At 32.3% G+C, this 17,693-nt stretch overlaps 1 protein-coding gene and 2 long non-coding RNA genes across 7 annotated transcripts; all 3 read left to right on the top strand.

Annotated features, from left to right (window-relative positions):
* The first annotated feature begins 291 nt into the window (after positions 1 to 291).
* LOC146903452 (uncharacterized) lies at positions 292 to 6,658 on the top strand. Of its 5 annotated transcripts, XR_015021572.1 has the most exons (17): positions 294 to 635; positions 749 to 818; positions 1,163 to 1,291; positions 1,855 to 2,021; positions 2,137 to 2,230; positions 2,320 to 2,380; positions 2,453 to 2,512; positions 3,277 to 3,360; positions 3,810 to 3,843; positions 3,937 to 3,992; positions 4,221 to 4,259; positions 4,572 to 4,726; positions 4,883 to 4,963; positions 5,365 to 5,413; positions 5,859 to 5,931; positions 6,093 to 6,181; positions 6,269 to 6,658. It is a non-coding gene; the product is annotated as an uncharacterized LOC146903452 (long non-coding RNA). The 5 variants fall into 5 exon arrangements; XR_015021570.1 differs by lacking the exon at positions 5,859 to 5,931 and having other exon boundaries at positions 2,137 to 2,226; XR_015021573.1 differs by lacking the exon at positions 5,859 to 5,931 and having other exon boundaries at positions 4,572 to 4,647.
* Positions 6,659 to 7,134: 476 nt separating this feature from the next.
* Positions 7,135 to 8,419, top strand: LOC146903451 (uncharacterized). Its single transcript, XR_015021568.1, has 2 exons — positions 7,135 to 8,076; positions 8,148 to 8,419. It is a non-coding gene; the product is annotated as an uncharacterized LOC146903451 (long non-coding RNA).
* A 466-nt stretch (positions 8,420 to 8,885) lies between these two features.
* On the top strand, positions 8,886 to 11,851 carry LOC146903450 (putative WRKY transcription factor 31). The gene is made up of 6 exons (XM_085731610.1): positions 8,886 to 9,362; positions 9,722 to 9,823; positions 10,021 to 10,176; positions 10,276 to 10,554; positions 10,657 to 10,770; positions 10,913 to 11,851. The coding sequence occupies exons 1-6, from the start codon at positions 9,114 to 9,116 to the stop codon at positions 11,498 to 11,500; spliced, it is 1,488 nt and encodes a 495-aa protein (XP_085587736.1). The 5' UTR covers positions 8,886 to 9,113; the 3' UTR covers positions 11,501 to 11,851.
* The last annotated feature ends 5,842 nt before the right edge of the window (positions 11,852 to 17,693 follow it).

Here is a 17,693-nt window from a genome sequence, read left to right as displayed (position 1 = left end):
ACATTGAAAAATTGAGTTTTAAAAATTTGAACCATTGATTCAGAAATCCAGTCAAAGGCAGTAACTAGAAACATTGTTACTAGTTATTAGATCTGTTTGCCATCTTTGACTTTCCTTATTTACCTTAATTGAGGGTATGAAGTCTACTAAACTAAATAAGAAAATTAATGTCCGTGGAAATTACCATTTTGCCCTTCTGAGGGCATTTTGGTAATCCTGTAATTTTTGAGAAGGGCATTTTGGTAAAATTAACGGGCATGGCATATATATCTGGGTTTGCTCACACCGTACACAGTTCTCTTCTTCCTTCAAAATTTCCACCCGTTTTCTTATTCCTCACACCGCGACCTCGCCGTCTCCGCCGTTTCTTTTTTGACAAAATTTCTGCAGCATGCAATTCAAAGATCATGACCCATGCAGCCTCAATTATCTTATGCAAGTTTTATTTTTTTAATCTTCCACTCTCTTGTCCCTAACTGAACCTCACCACCATTCTCACCATTATTGAGATTTAATCAAATTCAAGCTTCAAGAGTTATGCATGGGTGATTTTGGAACTGTTTGTGTGTTGTGTTGGTGACCAAAACCAATTAATTGGAGGATGGTACAAAGTAGAGGTTTGGCTGTTAAGGGAGGTAAGGGATTAGGAAAGGTACTTGCTTATTCATTTTCTTCTTCCATTTTCTTGATTATCAATGGTGATTTTTTTACTTTTTTTGGATTTGGGTTGTTGTTTGGTTTTGTGCAGGAAAATTGATGTAGGGATTTCGTAGAATTCAACTTTTGGTGAATTGATTGGTGAAAATAGAGAATGTCAGGTATGTGGCCTTTTTAATTGATTTTTCTGAAGATTAAATTTTTATATCTGGGTTGGAAGTATTTATTGAATTTGATGATGGGTTTCTTCTATTTTGGTGATTGATGAATTTTTATTTTTCTGTGAAAAAAAATGATTTTGAAGTGTCAGAATTTTTTTATGGGAATTTTTTTATGTGGGTCAGAATTATTTGTTGAATTGAATAATGGATTTCTTCTGTTTTGATGATTGGTGATTTTTTTTTTGTTGCGAAAAATTCAGTTGTTTTGATGATTTTGGTGTTTTTATGAAAATTTTAGTTGTTGATGATTTTGATTTTTGATTTTTTGTTGTTGAAAACTTCAGTTGATCGACCCTGCTGATAGGACAGTAGATAGAGACTTATCACTCATTCAAGAATTGGGTTTGAAGTTTGTGTATGCTATGAATACACATGTACATGCTGATCATGTTACTGGAACTGGCCTCATCAAGGTATGTAGTATGAACCTGATGGTAAATTGTGAAATGAAGTTGTCATAATAGGTGCTTTTGTATATACAAAAACAGTTTCACAGAAATTGCGAAAAATCTTAATTTTATCAAAATACATACCTTGATGATTACATTGGTCGTTAAGTTGTCATAATAGGTGTTAAAAATAGCTTATATTGTGAAAAAACTTAAATTGTGTATGCTATAAGCTATTTTGATGACATTGGCTAGGATAGGTCCTTAAATCTAAATTGTGAAAAATCTTAATTTTATCTAAATAGCTTATAGAAATGGTGTTTTTATATATGCTATAAGCTATTTTTATAAGTTATATTGTAGAACTTATGAAAATAAACCAAAAAAAGCTTGTGAATATTTTCATAAGCTTTTTTCCACAAGTTCTCCCAAACAGTCTCACAAAACATATCTCAGCAGATAAGCTACAATAAGTCAATCCAAACTAGCCCTAAATAAATCAAGGGTGTATATATGCTTAGTGTTTGATGTTATGTGTTGTTTCTTTATTTTAATTAACAATTCATCTCTAAATTTCACTGTTTCAGAACAAAGTATTGCAGTGGGCTGCATAATGGCGACACGGTGAGATGGCTTTGCAAGACGGCGAACAAGCGGCAAGACAGAATAACGATTTGGGTTCTGACCATTAGAAGGGTTGTTATAAATTGGTTCAGCAGCGTTTCAAGGAAGAGAGACAAAAACGTGCAAGGAAGTGAATCGCCCTCAATCTTTCTCTCCATCTTTTTCGTTGAATTTGAAATCTTTGAATCAAATATTTCTTGCAATCTGATGCTCAATCAGTCGTTGAACTCGAATCTCTGAAACAGGATTCGCTAGCCGCCGTAAACTTCCGGTGATGATCATCCTCAATGTCGCCTTCCTTTCATTCGTCATGACCGGCTTGAAATTGAGTTGATGTAGGTAAGCTTTATCTTCCGGTGACTTCTGCCGATGTTTAAAAATAAGAATGTATGTAAGCTTTAACATGTGTGTCTGTTATCATTGATCAGTTGTGATCATATCTGTTATGTAACATATTTGGAGGGTATGCGTTATCCCTAGCAACTTCAGGTTTATCCCCTCAGAGGTCTTTCTTAATGGCATTTGTTGAGGTTATTGCTGCTGGAATAATGTGTATTGCAGCACTATGTTTCCAGTGGAACTGGTATGGAAGTATAGAGAAGTGGCACAAGCAAAGGAAGTGTAAGTGTCTGTTTAATTTTTAAAAACATTTTGTTTTCATTTTCTAAAATTTGTTGTCAGTTTATGTTGATAAAAATAAGATGGAAGACTCCTGTAATTGTAATGAAAATTCAGGCTGGTTATAGATAGGGTAGTAAATATCCAGTTTGCTCCCTTATTTTTATAGGGTGTGTCAATTTGGTCCCCTGCTTTTATAAAATGTCACGTCAGTCCCTCACTTAGTTGTCACTGGAGTTACATACTGAGTATCAAGTTGTCCCTGAAATTTCATATTCTTAGTCCATGAAATTACATACTTAGTGTCTATGAAATTCAAGCGATGAGCAAATACATGACAAATGGACTAATTTGACAAACTTTCTGCAAAGTGAGAGACCAGCTTAACATTTTATGATAACAGGAAACTGAATTGAGTTAATTATTCAAATAACTCCATCTTTCAGAACCAGGTAAATTTTAAAATATCAGTTTGAAACGATGAAATTATTTAAGAGACATACCTCTTCAAATTCCAATATTCAAGTTCAAATATTGATATGTTACATACCTCTTCGGGATTCACCACACTGACAAAGAAATCCCTCTCTGCCAGGTTTCTACAATGATTTGGAATCATAGTTAGGCATAAAAAATCATGAGAGATGAGTTTCTCCCACAATTTTGATTTAAGCTTGATATGTTTCTCCCATAAAAAATCATGAGCGATGGGTTTGTTGTGTTTTACACGGTAATTACTTGCTATAATTTGGTTGTTACCTTTTCAGGTCAGTTAATGGTGCTCTTGCTTAACTGAAATTGCCAGATTGTGACTACCAATGGATACTGAAGCGCGGAAAATTCTGCACGATGTAAGTAGAAACCTCGATTTCGCGACTTTTATGAACTGTGGTTTATTTTGGTCGCCGTGATTTTTATTTTGTTTGATTAGGTTTATTCATCGCTGTTAATTTCTCATTTAAATATTGTTTTAATGATTTTTGGTTTATTCTGTTACAAATGCACTCTGAGCACTCATAATAATTGTATGCAAGTGTTAGCAACAAAGACTGTGTATATTTTTTTAGCGTCATTGTCTTGATCTTGAACATTAAAGGCTAGGATTAATTATATTTTTAGTTGCAGTGTTTCTATATTTCTAATGCAGTTCTTGTGAATTTAGATTATAAAACATAAAAATATTTTTAAAACAAAATCTTAAAGATGATAAATGAATTCAAGGCCTTACATTAAGATAATATTAGCTTTTGAAATTACAAAAAGAAACTTATAGTAATTTCACTTACCCTATTCTTGGCAGGTGCTTGATGAAATCGGTGTGGATATTGCCTCAGGTAGGAATAAGCTTTTATTAATCTCTGCACTTATATCAACTGACAGTGCTTTTGGTCAAGCTAATTTGTATTTTATTTGTACTCTTTTGGCAGTTATCAGCAGCTCCCAAAGGGGGAATCGCAGCAAAGAATACTGAAAATGTTGACAGGTATCTTCCGTGTAACTCTTTCGGTATTCTCTAAAAACAAAAAGAAAGTAAAGAGAAAGGAATATATACACTTCTGTATAGCTTTCTCTAATATTCATTTTCCTAAAAACTACAAGCGGTTCTGGCTTTCAGGATCAAGAAAGTCCCTACACCTGATTTTATTTTTTTATTTTGTTGTTTATGGCAATAACTAGAAAAGGTCTGAAGGTTAATCATGTGAACTTGCAGGTCCTTATCAGAAAATTCATTGAGCTCCATGACAAACAGGTACTAATATCCATTGTAGTTGTATTAATGAATTGAGGTTATAAAAGAACAATCTCAAGATTCTCAACCAACTTAGTGATTACATATAGGAAATAATACACCATTACTTGCCATTTAATTGTGAGTTATCAATTTTTTATGTGTTTGCATTATTTTGGTTATATCTTGGTGCTTGAAATTTGCAGTGGCTAAAAGATATGAACTGAATAAAAATTCAAGCAGAAATTTGCAGTATTTTTTGTTTGATTATGGACTTGACAATATTAACACTATACAACTTTGAGATATTTATCTTTCAATATATGATTTCAGCTTCTTCTCTTGTGAGCATGGCAAGTCTAAGCCAACAAGGATGCTGAACAGCAAACTCCCAAAGTTATGATATAAAGTATGTATGTGGACTCAAGTATGATGCTTTTGTAGTGGTTTGAAGTGACTCCAATCACCAAGTTTGCATGTTGTTTTTAGTATGTACTGCTCCCTTTTCCTTTTTGACATATTTTAAACTCAAATTTCATATGTTGATGCTATCTTCTTTTTAAATTAACCATTGCTTCAACAAAATAATCGGAAGTAGCACAGTGAAGTTTGAAATATGGTTGAAGTAGTTTCGATTGTCTCAGGAATTCTGTCATTGTGAGGTTTTGCAAAATTGAGGAATGGTGTTTCTAGGTTGTATTCAATGTAATTCGGCACATTTAATGGTAAGCGTGTTACCTTTGTGGGATAAGAATAGTTTATTCTCCAATGAGAATAGTTTATTTTGGTCCAAGTTCTCTTTAGATAAACAGATGTAGTGAAATTGGCAATTTAGAATTTGATGAATCAAATCTGAATATATTTTGTCATTGTTTTGCCCTTGATTTTACTAAGAAACCATGTCATGCGTGTGTGGATTTAACAGAGTATTTTGAAAGGAAAAAAATATCTTGCCAAAATTTCTCCCTTCATTTGTTATGATATGATTTATTCTTTGTTTTTACTTATTATTTTTTTATTTAGGTTTTTTGTGTATAATTAATTTTGTTTAATGTTTTATACCTCTGATTCTGTTTGATTCAATGTTTTTTGTTTACAAATGAATACCCTATTTTATGGGTCCAAGTGAGGAAGATGCGATTTCAGACATTGGTGATGGTGGTCATGCTTTAATGGTAAAGATAACCCCAGTTTTTCTTTATATTTTGCACATCCATTAAGTTGCTTTAATAATTTGCTTGGTTTGGCTAATAGTTCAAAATGATCAATATGTAAAATCAGAACAAGTGATTGCTGAGATCCGCGTGGGAACTTATACTTTTAATTTGAAAGAAAGGGTTCGAAAACATATTTATCTTATATTTGGTTGTGTGCCATTAAGTTGCTTTAATAATTGATAGTTTATATTGAATTTAACAACTTCATCATCACTAATTTATAGTTTCATGTGAAAAGATGTAAGTAATAGGGAACCCTTCCATTTCATATTTATCTAAGGTCATTTAGAATGACTAACAATTGAAGTCTATCATGTGAGGAAATTTTGTTGGAATTCATAGAGAAAGTGAAAACATTGAAGGAGACAGGGCCCAAAGCTAATGCTATTTGGTCTGATTTTAGCCAGAAATGGTTCACTCTGATGCACTCCATAAGGCCCTTCATTTTTAGACATTATCAAGAGATTGCAGATCATGTAAGCCTATTTAGTGATAACACTTAAAAAAACCTCTTATAAACAGGCAGTGTGTTTATTTTTCGTAAGTTGCTTGGAACGATATTTAACCTACAATATAGATATATTGTCCTAATAATTCATCATTTTCATTTCTCTTCCTTTATGTGAAACATTTACAGATCTTTTTACTAGAGGAATAAACATCGAAGCGGTTAATGTTGTTATTAACTTTGATTTTCCGAAGAACTCAGAAACTTATTTACACAGGGTATGTTTGGTTTCTGCTCATTTTGAATCCAATTTGCTTTGTACCAATTCCGTGTACATATTCTGATGGATGTTCTGCTTTTCATAGGTTGGTTGGTTGGTCAGGGAGGTTTGGTCACCTTGGTTTAGTGGTGAACTTGATCACGGCCAAATCTTTTATGTTATTCATACCAAGAATGAAGAGCCTGTACATATGCTCAATTATTTAAGTATTTACTCTTACAATAGATTTTGCAAATTTGTAATTTTTTAATAAGCGAGGGTAGATAAGGCATTGAATTTTGAGTCCTGAAATCATCTTCTTAAAAGAGAATGCGCCCTTTATACAGGCAAACGGGATCTAACATTTTCTTTGTTAGATGGTGTGAATAATTGAAACACTAATTTTATTTTATTGGCATCTCATCTTGTGTTGATTGAGTATGCATTTCGGTCAAGTGACGAACATGCGAATGAAGATTAAGTGTTTCTTGGTTAAGTTTTCTTTTTTCTTTTTTCTTCATCACTAGACTAGCATTAGACAATGAAGAACCAAAATTCTTATTATGCGATCTTCGTTCTCAAAATTACGAAGAATGACAATGTTTCGTAATTTAAACATCTCTCCTTTAGAGCAATTTTTTTAAAAAAATACGTAATTCAACCCGTGCTAAGGCAACAACGATCTTAAGGGTTAGCATGGGTTGAATTACGTAGAGGTTGCATGTTTCAATGATAAATCAATGCTAACCCCGTTCAAAACGATAAATCAGTTCAAAGAAGAGAAATTTGTGCGTAGAGGTTGCATGCTGAGGCAGTAACAATAATGCATATAGACAATGAAGAACCAAAATTCTTATTATGCGATCTTCGTTCTCAAAATTACGAAGAATGACAATGTTTCGTAACTTAAACATCTCTCCTTTAGAGCAATTTTTAAAAAAAATACGTAATTCAACCTGTGCGAAGGCAACAACGATCTTAAGGGTTAGCATGGGTTGAATTACGTAGAGGTTGCATGTTTCAACGATAAATCAATGCTAACCCCGTTCAAAACGATAAATCAGTTCAAAGAAGAGAAATTTGTGCGTAGAGGTTGCATGTTGAGGCAGAGTAACAAATATAACGTTCTCTTGGTATAGCATGGAATCATATTAACAATAATGCAGGGAGAAATTTGTGCGTAGAGGTTGCATGTTGATTACAAGATACGTAAATTTGAGGTTAATGCCACTCAACATGCAACCTCTACTTTCTGCCTCGCCGTCTCGTGCAGAAATTTGAACACCGCAACATAAATCATGCAGTAAAAGGTGGATAGAAATTAGATATGTGGAAATTTGTACAAATGAGTGTTGTGTTTGTAGTTTTGGATTGATTTTGCTTCAGTTTTGTTTTAGATATTTTAAATATTTGGATTCAGTTTTGTATGAAAGCAAGTGTTGTTAAATTCTGATTCATAGATTGCTATACTACAACTGGCAGAGTATTGGGTTGGACTGAAAATATAACATGTTATAACAATTAACCAGAATTTGTTTAGCAGACATGCAACTGCTCCATAAAGCTTGTGATTGATATGGCTATAAGAGTTATCCATCTAAATTTTTATTACTAATGAAAACTAATCTATCATTCTAATCCCTTTGATATTTCATGGCCTTTTTCTCTATTAAAACCCACAATAGTGGCATAGCCACTTTCAATTTGACCCGTAAATTTCTGCTTTGTTATTCATGCTCTCTCTTTTTGTTTCTGAACAGTTTTAGTGGTAATGAGTTTTTTGAACCCTGAGCGTTTACGCCGACAGGTTCGTTAACATGTTGTACGATTCAGATCTCATGAACACGGAATTCTATCTTTTGGATATTGAAGGCTGGCGAACGAAAATGCTGCTCAATCCGAATAGTTTTGTAGGTAATGATGATTAAACTGGTTTGGGCTGTTTGGGGACTGTTTTTGGATGAATTTTGACATGTTTCATGCAGGAAAATTGGGTCAAATCTGCAAAATTGTAATTTTCCACGGAAGCTGGCTCGAAATATTTGATCTTAGGTGCATTTTCCTCTGGAATCTAACTGTTTGGGTACGACCGGACAACTACCGATATCTAAAAATATCCTTTCTTAGCTTAGAATGTTTTATATATCCTTTCTTAGCTTAGAAGGTTTTATATATTTGTGTTTGCCAGTTTTATATATCCTAAATTTCGAATCAGTTTACTTTTAAGCGTATTAACAAATATGTGTTTGCCAACAAAATTATCCGAAAAAAAAGCAATCCACCCCGTGCGAAGCACGGGTTGACAACTAGTTTGAACAAAAAAGAAGACTCCATGTGAAAGAGGACACGTATAGTATTTATTATGAAAAGGATTAAATTAAAGATAGAGTCAAACTGAATTTTATATCCAAAAAAACATAGTCAAAAGTCAAATGAAATTGAATAAAAATATTAGTTACATGAGGTGGAGCGTTGAGATTTGAGGCAGATCAGCTATGAAGGTGAAAGTTGTGGGTGTCCAAGTAAACAGAGATTTTCTAGCCTAATGACGCATTATCTGATGCAATGCAACTGAAAAGAAAATAAAATAAAATAAAATAAAAAAGGATCAAATGAAATAATAATAATTGATTTGATATTGGAGAAAATAATAAAGAAAAGAAAAAAAGAAAATAGGAAAAAGGAATATTTGGTTTAAATTGTCCCAAGTAAACCCATTTTGTAGGCGAGGCAATTGCAGCGGTAGAAGACTTCACACAATTACTTCTCTCTCTTTGACTTCGTCACTCTCTTCTTCTTTCTTCTCCACGTCTTTTCATTCTTCTCTATATATCATATTTTTTTTTTTATCTCTTTCTATTGTAGTAATATATATAACAAAGGTCTATTATTCATTCTTCTTATCTTATTTTATGATCTAGCTTTTTCTTCTTCTTCTTCTTCTTTCTAAGATGTTAACATTTCCGACGATGAATCTAATAAGCACAAACGGAGCAACATGGTGTGATGAGAATGAAAATGAAGATGATCAAAATCGCGGCGGCATGAATCGTGTAACTATGGATGAAGTTGATTTCTTCTCAAATGATAAATCATCATCATCGCCAGAACAACTTGATGATGTTTCAATGAAGAATAATAATAATAATATTAATGAGATTTACGATCCTCATTGCAATCTCCGCGCTGACCATGTCAACGTAAGCCATTTTTTCTTTCTTTTTTATTTGATATTATTAGTTACAAAGTAGAAATATAAGGAAAATACTTGGTCCCCAAACCAAATATCGTATTTACTGTTTGTTTTATTCATTCACTTCGATTAATTAAAGTTAATATATATATATATAAATAAATAGATTTAATTTATATTCATTCTTTCTGAGACAGTAGATTAGTGAAATAAAAAATATTGGATGTTAATCATAATTACCTTTGAAGTGTGGTTGTGATTTGTCAGTGCAACTCAATAACAAGAAAAAGAAAATAAATGTGAAAATATTTATCATAGGAATTACGGTATATGCTAATTATTTTTTATTTGATGCAAATATTGTAGACTGGTTTACAACTCCTTATTACTAACACCGGAAGTGATCAATCAATGGTGGATGATGGAACTTCAATAAATGCTGAAGATAAGCGTGCCAAGACTGAACAGGTCAATTTCTTAATTACCATCTTAGTTTAATTTCATTTTACAGGGATGTTCAGTCATATTAAGATTACAGTACTATTGTAATTATTTGCAAATATTCTACTTAACAAGATTATAATTTAATGAAATTTAAGTGTTATTTATTATATACACACTAAGTTAAAGTTAACAGAGATGAAATACACTTGTTAAATTTTTAGACGGAGCAATTGCAAGAGGAGCTTGGACGTGTGAATGCAGAGAACCAAAAGCTGAAGGAAATGCTGAGTGACATGAGCAGTAGCTACACAAACTTGCATAAGCGTTTTATGTCCTTAATGCAACAGCAACAAAACCAAACCACAGAACATGATCAGGTGATTAATTAATAATTATCTGCCAGTTTAAAATATCTTTATACCCGTACTTGAAATGAAATTATGAAACTGGATGGATATATGTTTTTTACATTTTAGATCGTCAAAGGAAAAGCTGAGGAGAAAGGAGATGGTGTGGTGGCTAGAAAGTTGATGAATGGTCCAGCAGCAGAAGTGGATGATCACCAAGAGCCTGAACCATGCACACCTCAGAACAATCAGAAAGAGCCTGATCCAGACGCATCAGAACTAGTACAACTTTTGGACCGAAGTCAGCTTCCCAGATTAAACCCCTCCAATGCCGCTGATCAAGCAAATGCAGAAGCCACTATGAGAAAAGCACGAGTCTCAGTCCGTGCCCGATCAGAAGCCCACATGGTATACTATATTAGTGTGCATCTAAAAAGAAATCTAATTATATTATATCGATCATTGATTGACTCCTAGCTGATTTAATTAACTAATTGATCACAATTGCAGATCAATGATGGATGCCAATGGCGAAAATATGGACAAAAAATGGCTAAAGGAAACCCTTGTCCTCGCGCATATTACAGATGCACAATGGCTCTGGGTTGCCCCGTTCGCAAACAAGTGAGTCTGGTTATTCTGATGAATCAATGTGTATAGTACTAATAGTCTAATACTAGCTACTATTGCTTCTATTTTAAAAATGTTACTCCTTTCGTCTCATAATATGCGTCTCATTTTATTTGTTTCATTTGAAATATTATAGGTTCAACGTTGTGCGGAGGACAGATCAATTTTGATAACAACATATGAAGGGACACATAGCCATCCACTCCCACCTGCTGCTATGCCAATGGCATCGACCACCGCAGCTGCTGCTACTGTGTTACTATCTGGGTCAATGTCAAGTGCTGATGGGGTGATGAACCCCAATTTACTAGCCAGAATTCTTCCTAATTGCTCTTCTAGCATGGCCACACTCTCAGCATCAGCACCATTTCCTACTGTGACACTAGACCTTACACGCGACACTACAGATAATAACGGAAATTCTCCTTCCCAATTCCAGCTTGGACAACCTCAAAACTTTGGATCAGGACAATTACCACAAGTGATTGCACAAGCACTTTATAACCAATCCAAATTCTCCGGCCTTCAAATGTCTCAAGATGTTGGAGGCTCTTCCCAGTTGCATCCAACTCAACAGGCATCATCACTAAGTGCCGCCATCACCGCGGATCCAAACTTCACGGCAGCACTCGCAGCTGCTATCTCCTCCATAATTGGTGCTGCTCCTCCCAGCAACAATAACAGTAATCCCAATATCATCAACAGTGCTACCTACAATCAGTAGCATATTTTTCAGGAAGCTAGAAGCTCTTGGGTTCTATAAGTCTGTTTGGCAAGAGAGCTTATGGCCTATGAGTCTATTTACGTTTTGTTAAATTTTGTTAGCCATAGCATTCTTTAGTTTTTTAAAAAGAAAGTGGGACAGTTAAAATGAATTTGTGGATGTTCATTTTACTTATGCTCACTATAGGTTTCAGAATAGAACATTCCATTCTTTTCTTCATTGTTTCATCTTTATTTTTATTTTTATTTTGAAGGATTTGTTTCATCTTTAATAGTTCGGATATTAGGTACCCAAAAATAATAAATAGAATTAATTTTTTTCCTTCCAATTTAGCAGAGGAAAAATATACAAGGTCCTAGTAATTTTCATTTTATTTGTCTTTTTTTAACTTGGCCAAATTTTAACTCTAATGGGTTTGGTCTACGTTGTCCATTTTCTAAGAGTTTCGGGTTGACCTAAGCTAATTTTTTTGAGAAAGAGATAAATGTAAATTCTCTTTTGAGTCTAAGGTCTTTTTGGGCACCACCCCCTTGCTTTTAAATTTCCTTCATAAAAATCATGACCACGTATTTTTAACTTGACCATTCTAAAAGTTTTTTTTTTTTTTTGGTGTTATTATAAAAGTATTTAAAACAATCATGTACACAATGAGCAATAAAAAAAAATGTTTCGGAAGAACATACTACTAATAATTTTCTCCATGGTCAATAAACACTACTTTTACTTTTTGATATAGATAATGACTCGTATCCTCTAAAAAAAATTAATAATAAGTTTTCGTATAATTAAATCAATTTGTAGGCGACTTTCAGTCTCAAAAATATGTGTGCCCTGTGTACCTGGCTTTGAGTACACCAATAAGTTTTTTTGTAACAATACACCAATAAGTTAATCAGTTATTTATTTATAAAATTATATGCATGATTAATGAATTATGAATATATAATGGAGAGGTCTTGCCTTAATTTTTTTTTTATACAGGAAAGTCTGCATTAGTTCATAAATATAGTTCAGTTGGTAGCTATCAGATGTATCATTTGTAAAGTTTGGAGTTTAAACCCCATATTTGAATTTGAGATATCAACGGCGACAATATGTTTTCATTTAAAGAAGTTTATAACTTGATATCAAATTTTGAAGCAATTGTTGATTCCCCTCTATTTAAAGTCATTTGAAGATATTAGTGTTTGTTTTGAGATTATTGTATAATCGTCTTTCAATCAAAGATAATTTAATTTGAATTGGAATGCAAAGTTTATTATCTCTTCATGTGTTGATGGATATAATTTGAACAAAACATTTAAGCATTTATTAATTCTTTGATTGTCTTGTCTTTGGAAAATTATGGGTAGATGTTTTATCTTGGTTGAGATTTAGATGTGCAATGACAAATAATTGTTTCGATCATGTTGTTCAATTCACATATTTTGGTTTCTCGTAGAAAGAAAGGAAATGAATACTTTACGCAATTTGGTTGGCATGTGTATGATCAATATAAAATCATCGTAATTATGTGTTGTTTGATCAACCTAATTGTTTAACTAGTTCTTCTTTGGATTTAGTAAAATTGTTGGAATAGTCATAGATGAAATCAAAAAATAAAGCTTTTTTCATATGATTTATATAATGGAGCACTCGGTCAATAAGATGTTTATGAATAACTTTTTCTACAACTTGATTTTAGTTGTCATTTTTGGTTTGGTGTGACCTATTATTTTGCGTGGTCACACGTACATTCATCCTCTAAAATAACGGGTCTTCGGTTTTTATTTGACCAATCCAAGTGAAGCATGTGCCGTATTACGTACATGAAGAATAATATGTGAATGTCTTTTAATTTTAACGTTTGAGTTGGTTGATTATAGACCAACTTCTTTGAATAGTTCTTGCGCTTGCATGTGAGGGAGAAGACAGTATGGATTTTATTTCAACTCCTTTCAAAATCAGCTCAGCCTGGATGGAAATAAGTCAACACTTAAATTCATTTTAAAATTTACTATAATCACTATATGAAATATAAATACCAATTAGAGTCATATAGGTGTGGAAGATAATTGCTATGTGGTATCCGCATAAAATCATATTTATATAGAGAATTGAATCCTTTAAAATAATGTAAAGAGAACTTGAATATTTGTGTGAGACATTCCAAGTATTTTATTAATGTCAATAGTCTAAAACTTTGAAGAAGAAGAATATATGAATTTATATGTTGTGCTTCCTCTCAAATAAAGAGGAACAATTTACGGATTTGATTTGAGATTTGGATACTTTTAGAGTTTATTTGTCACTCATATTTTGTTTCTTTAAGTATTTGATTTAAACAAAAGTCAATGTTGGAAGAGTTTAATTTATATATACCGACAATGTAAATAAATTTACATGTATATCAAATGATGTGTTGTCACGTCAATTAATAAAGTATAACAAATAGAGATTAATTGGAATGCTCTGACAGTGTAAAATCATTTTACACTGTCAACCAATAGAATTCGGCCATATCATGTTCACTTTAAAAATATGTTAATTGAATTAAAAATAAATCTAAAATTAAGTCTGAAAACTACTGGTTTCATCCTCTTCTTCTCCCTTACCGCAACCGCATCTCTATCTCTATTGTACCGTTCTTCATCTCTTTAATCACACTCTCAACCTATTCTGGTTCTCGGCGCTTGACGGCAACTCATGGTGCTTTTACACATGACAAGTAATTGAGGAACAGAGAACAAGAATATGGATTGATCGGAACAAAGAAATTAAGAGGGTGATTGATTGACTTAATTGGATTAGAGAAAGCAGAAGTTCCGTCATCTTCGTCGTTCCCAATTATCATAAACAATAAAATTCTGAAATTTCTTTTTGGTGAAATCCCCCAATTTCTAATTCAAATATGTCAATTACCTGAATAAAATTATACTCTCTCCAATTCCCGTTCAAAAATCTTACGTCTATGTTAAGATGCTCGTGAGTGCTATGTTAGTTACCATCAAGCACCAAGAACAGATGGTTTGCACACATGTGTAATTAATTGTAATTTTAGGTTTAACATATTTTAAAAGATGATACCATGTGGCAGAATTCTATTGGTTGATAGTGTAAAGCGATTTTACACCGTCAGAGCATTCCAATTAATCTCTAACAAATAATGTGTTTGTAACTCATTAAATGATCTAACAATATATCATTAGATGTATATGTAAAATTTTGTTGTATCATTTGATGCATGTGTAAAAAAAATTACACCAACAAAACGTATCAATGTCATGTGGAAAATATTAGTTGGCTTTCAACCTCATTTATTTTAGCCACATTTACGTAAAATATGTGAAAATTTGGGTTATGAGTAATAAATTGCAAAGGAAAAAAACTTAGAGGAAGAAATACCTAAAAAAAAAAAATAGGCGATTTAGAGCGTACAATCACGATACTTGAATGCAACGACAAATCCGTAAAATTTTAGTGGTGTAGGCAACATAATTTGTACCACTAAATATAAATATATATCATAATTGTTATATCCGTTTTTTCATATTATATAAATATGAAATGATTTTTTTATTTTCAATGTCAATAAAAGTATCACTTTTAATATATGTAACCAAACAATCGTTTAATCATTCATCTTTCAAATGATTTTATGTCTGATTCCTAATAATATCTCTCACAAATCAAAGTCGAACGACTCGAACCCTAATATTTCAATTTTGTTTCAAAGGGGATATATCAGAAACGAAATCGATTTTCGGTACCATTGGAATTGTAAAAAGAGGTATGAAGAAGACATATAGAAAAAGAAGCAAAATAGAAAGAAAGACAATTGGAGTTGTGATGTGAAGAATTTGGTAGCTCGTAGGTCTAATTTACAGGATAATTTCGTAAAATAACAACCTTTAAATTGGCCAATTATATTTGAGGTCATATCTTAACCATTAAGCAAACACATATTTTTTTAATTTTTTGTTGTTAATGAAGTTATAAATGCGAGATATTTTTTTTAGGGAAATATAAAGGCATGATTACGTTTTTTATTATTATAATAGAAACATGTAAAGTTTTAATGTGGAGACTTAAACATATATTCCCAATATAACAATGATACATTTTAATAAAAATTGATCAAAACAAAATAACTTGAAAGTTAATAGAAATGTTTTTCTTTTTGAAGAGGTTAATAGAAACGATATGTTTTAACTCTCAATTGATACGTATTTGTATTGCAAAAGCAATATCATGATTCCCATTTTTCAAATGTACGTATTTGTACATATATTTGTATTACAAAAGCAATACCTTGATACATATTTTCTATAATTACTAGACTTTTCACCCGTGCTGCCGCACGGGTCATATTCAACTGTTGGTGTAGTAATGCAAGACAAATATATATCATATATTTTAAACAATGTGCTCCAATATTTATAACATTAGTCTCAATAATATATATAGTATTTAGTGACTACAGATTGCGGAAAATTTCATGAAACATAACATTTGTAGTACTGTCAATACAATCACCATCTTCATCTAATGGCAAAATCTTCAGGCCATTTCTTCAGGCAAAATCTTCCAAATAGGATAACATAGGGTGTTATGGAGCACTGTGTGCATTAATTGACCATGTTATAACAACCACTTTGTAGCTAACTATATCCAGTGCATGCCTTTAATCTTGAAATCAGGTTTCCAATGCATATGACCCCACGAAGTTTATTAAGCACCTAATGCAAATTCAGAGATAGCTAGTACCAAATAAGAGTTTACGAAATTATTAAGCTTGAACACACTTCATTTTGTTTGAATTGAATTAGACTCAAAATCTAATAATTATCATAGCATATATATCCTAGATTCAATGTTGAACGTCCAAATTATAGTGGTAGGCCATCTACCATGTAATATACGGATTAAACACAAAAATATTGATCCAGCATAAAATAAATGCATATAAGAAGATAAAAAAAAAATCCAAATATTAGTTGATTTTAGGCTAAATTACCTTTTTGGTCCTCTAACTATTTAATTGGTATCAGTTTGGTCCTCTAACTAAAAATTGATTTATTTCGGTCCTCTAACTTTGTCACTGTTACTGCTTTTCGTCCTTTCCGTCATATTTATTCAAATTCTGTTAAGTGTGTGCATAGATGGCAATTAAGGGCTGCTTTTCTTCTTGTTCCTTTTTCCCCCAAAAATTAGGGTTCCATCTTCATCTTCCTCCAATTCGAAATCCTTCTTCATCTTCATCTTCCTCCAATTCGAATTTCTTCTTCTTCTTCTTCTTGTTGTTCATTTTCGTCAGCTTCAAATCTAGAATTTATTAGTGCAAAGAGGCATATGGAAGCTGAGATTATGGAAGGAGAGTGAGTGGGAGAATATGGAAGCTGAGATTGAAGCGGAATTGAAAGCTAGTAGATCTGGTGATGCTAAATCTCATGTTGTTCCTATTCATTGTTGTTGTTGTTGTTGTTGTTGTTAGGATCTGATCTTGCTATCTCAGAACCCTAATTTGTTTGCGTTTTGATTTTTCTCGCCATCTTTTGGAATTTGTATGGAAAAGATTATGGGAAGATGAGTTAGAAATGATTTTTCTTGTTTATGGTTTTTGTTATAAAATTTGGATTTCTTTTTGTTTATGAAGTTTTGGGTTTGTGTATGAATTTTATGAGTTTCTGGGTTGTTTTCTTGTTGTTGTTGATGGTGTTGTTGCTGAGTTATATACCCTAACGTTTTTAATTAAATTTAACGGAAAGGACCAAAATGTGTAACGGAGAGAAAGTTGAAGGACCAAAATAATTCAAAAGAAAAAGTTAAGGGACCAAAATAAATCAATTTTTAGTTAGAGAACCAAACCGATACCAATTAAATAGTTAGAGGACCAAAAAGGTAATTTAGCCTCGATTTTATGAGAATAGTTCTCTATCTAATCTAAACATTTTTAGTCAATGGTATATTCCAAATTCCAATGCACTTTATTGTGCAGCTCAATCACGTGATAAAAATGATATACTGTGAGTCAATGGTACAATTGAATTGTTAGGCTGCACTAACATTTTTGTTTTACGCATCATATAGTACCTTAAATAGATATATCATCATTTCCCTCAAAAAAAAAAATAGATATATCATCACATTCTATGTTCCATATAATGAAAGCTTTCATAGTTTAGCAAGACTGCATAAAAGAAACTCAGTTTTA

The sequence above is a fragment of the Medicago sativa genome, chromosome 8 (genome assembly GCF_051527215.1).
Source record: "Medicago sativa cultivar Bolivia chromosome 8, Bolivia_mono, whole genome shotgun sequence".
Taxonomy (NCBI): domain Eukaryota; kingdom Viridiplantae; phylum Streptophyta; class Magnoliopsida; order Fabales; family Fabaceae; genus Medicago; species Medicago sativa.
Note: the sequence above shows the minus strand (reverse complement) of the source record. Positions and strands in the feature narration are given on the sequence as shown.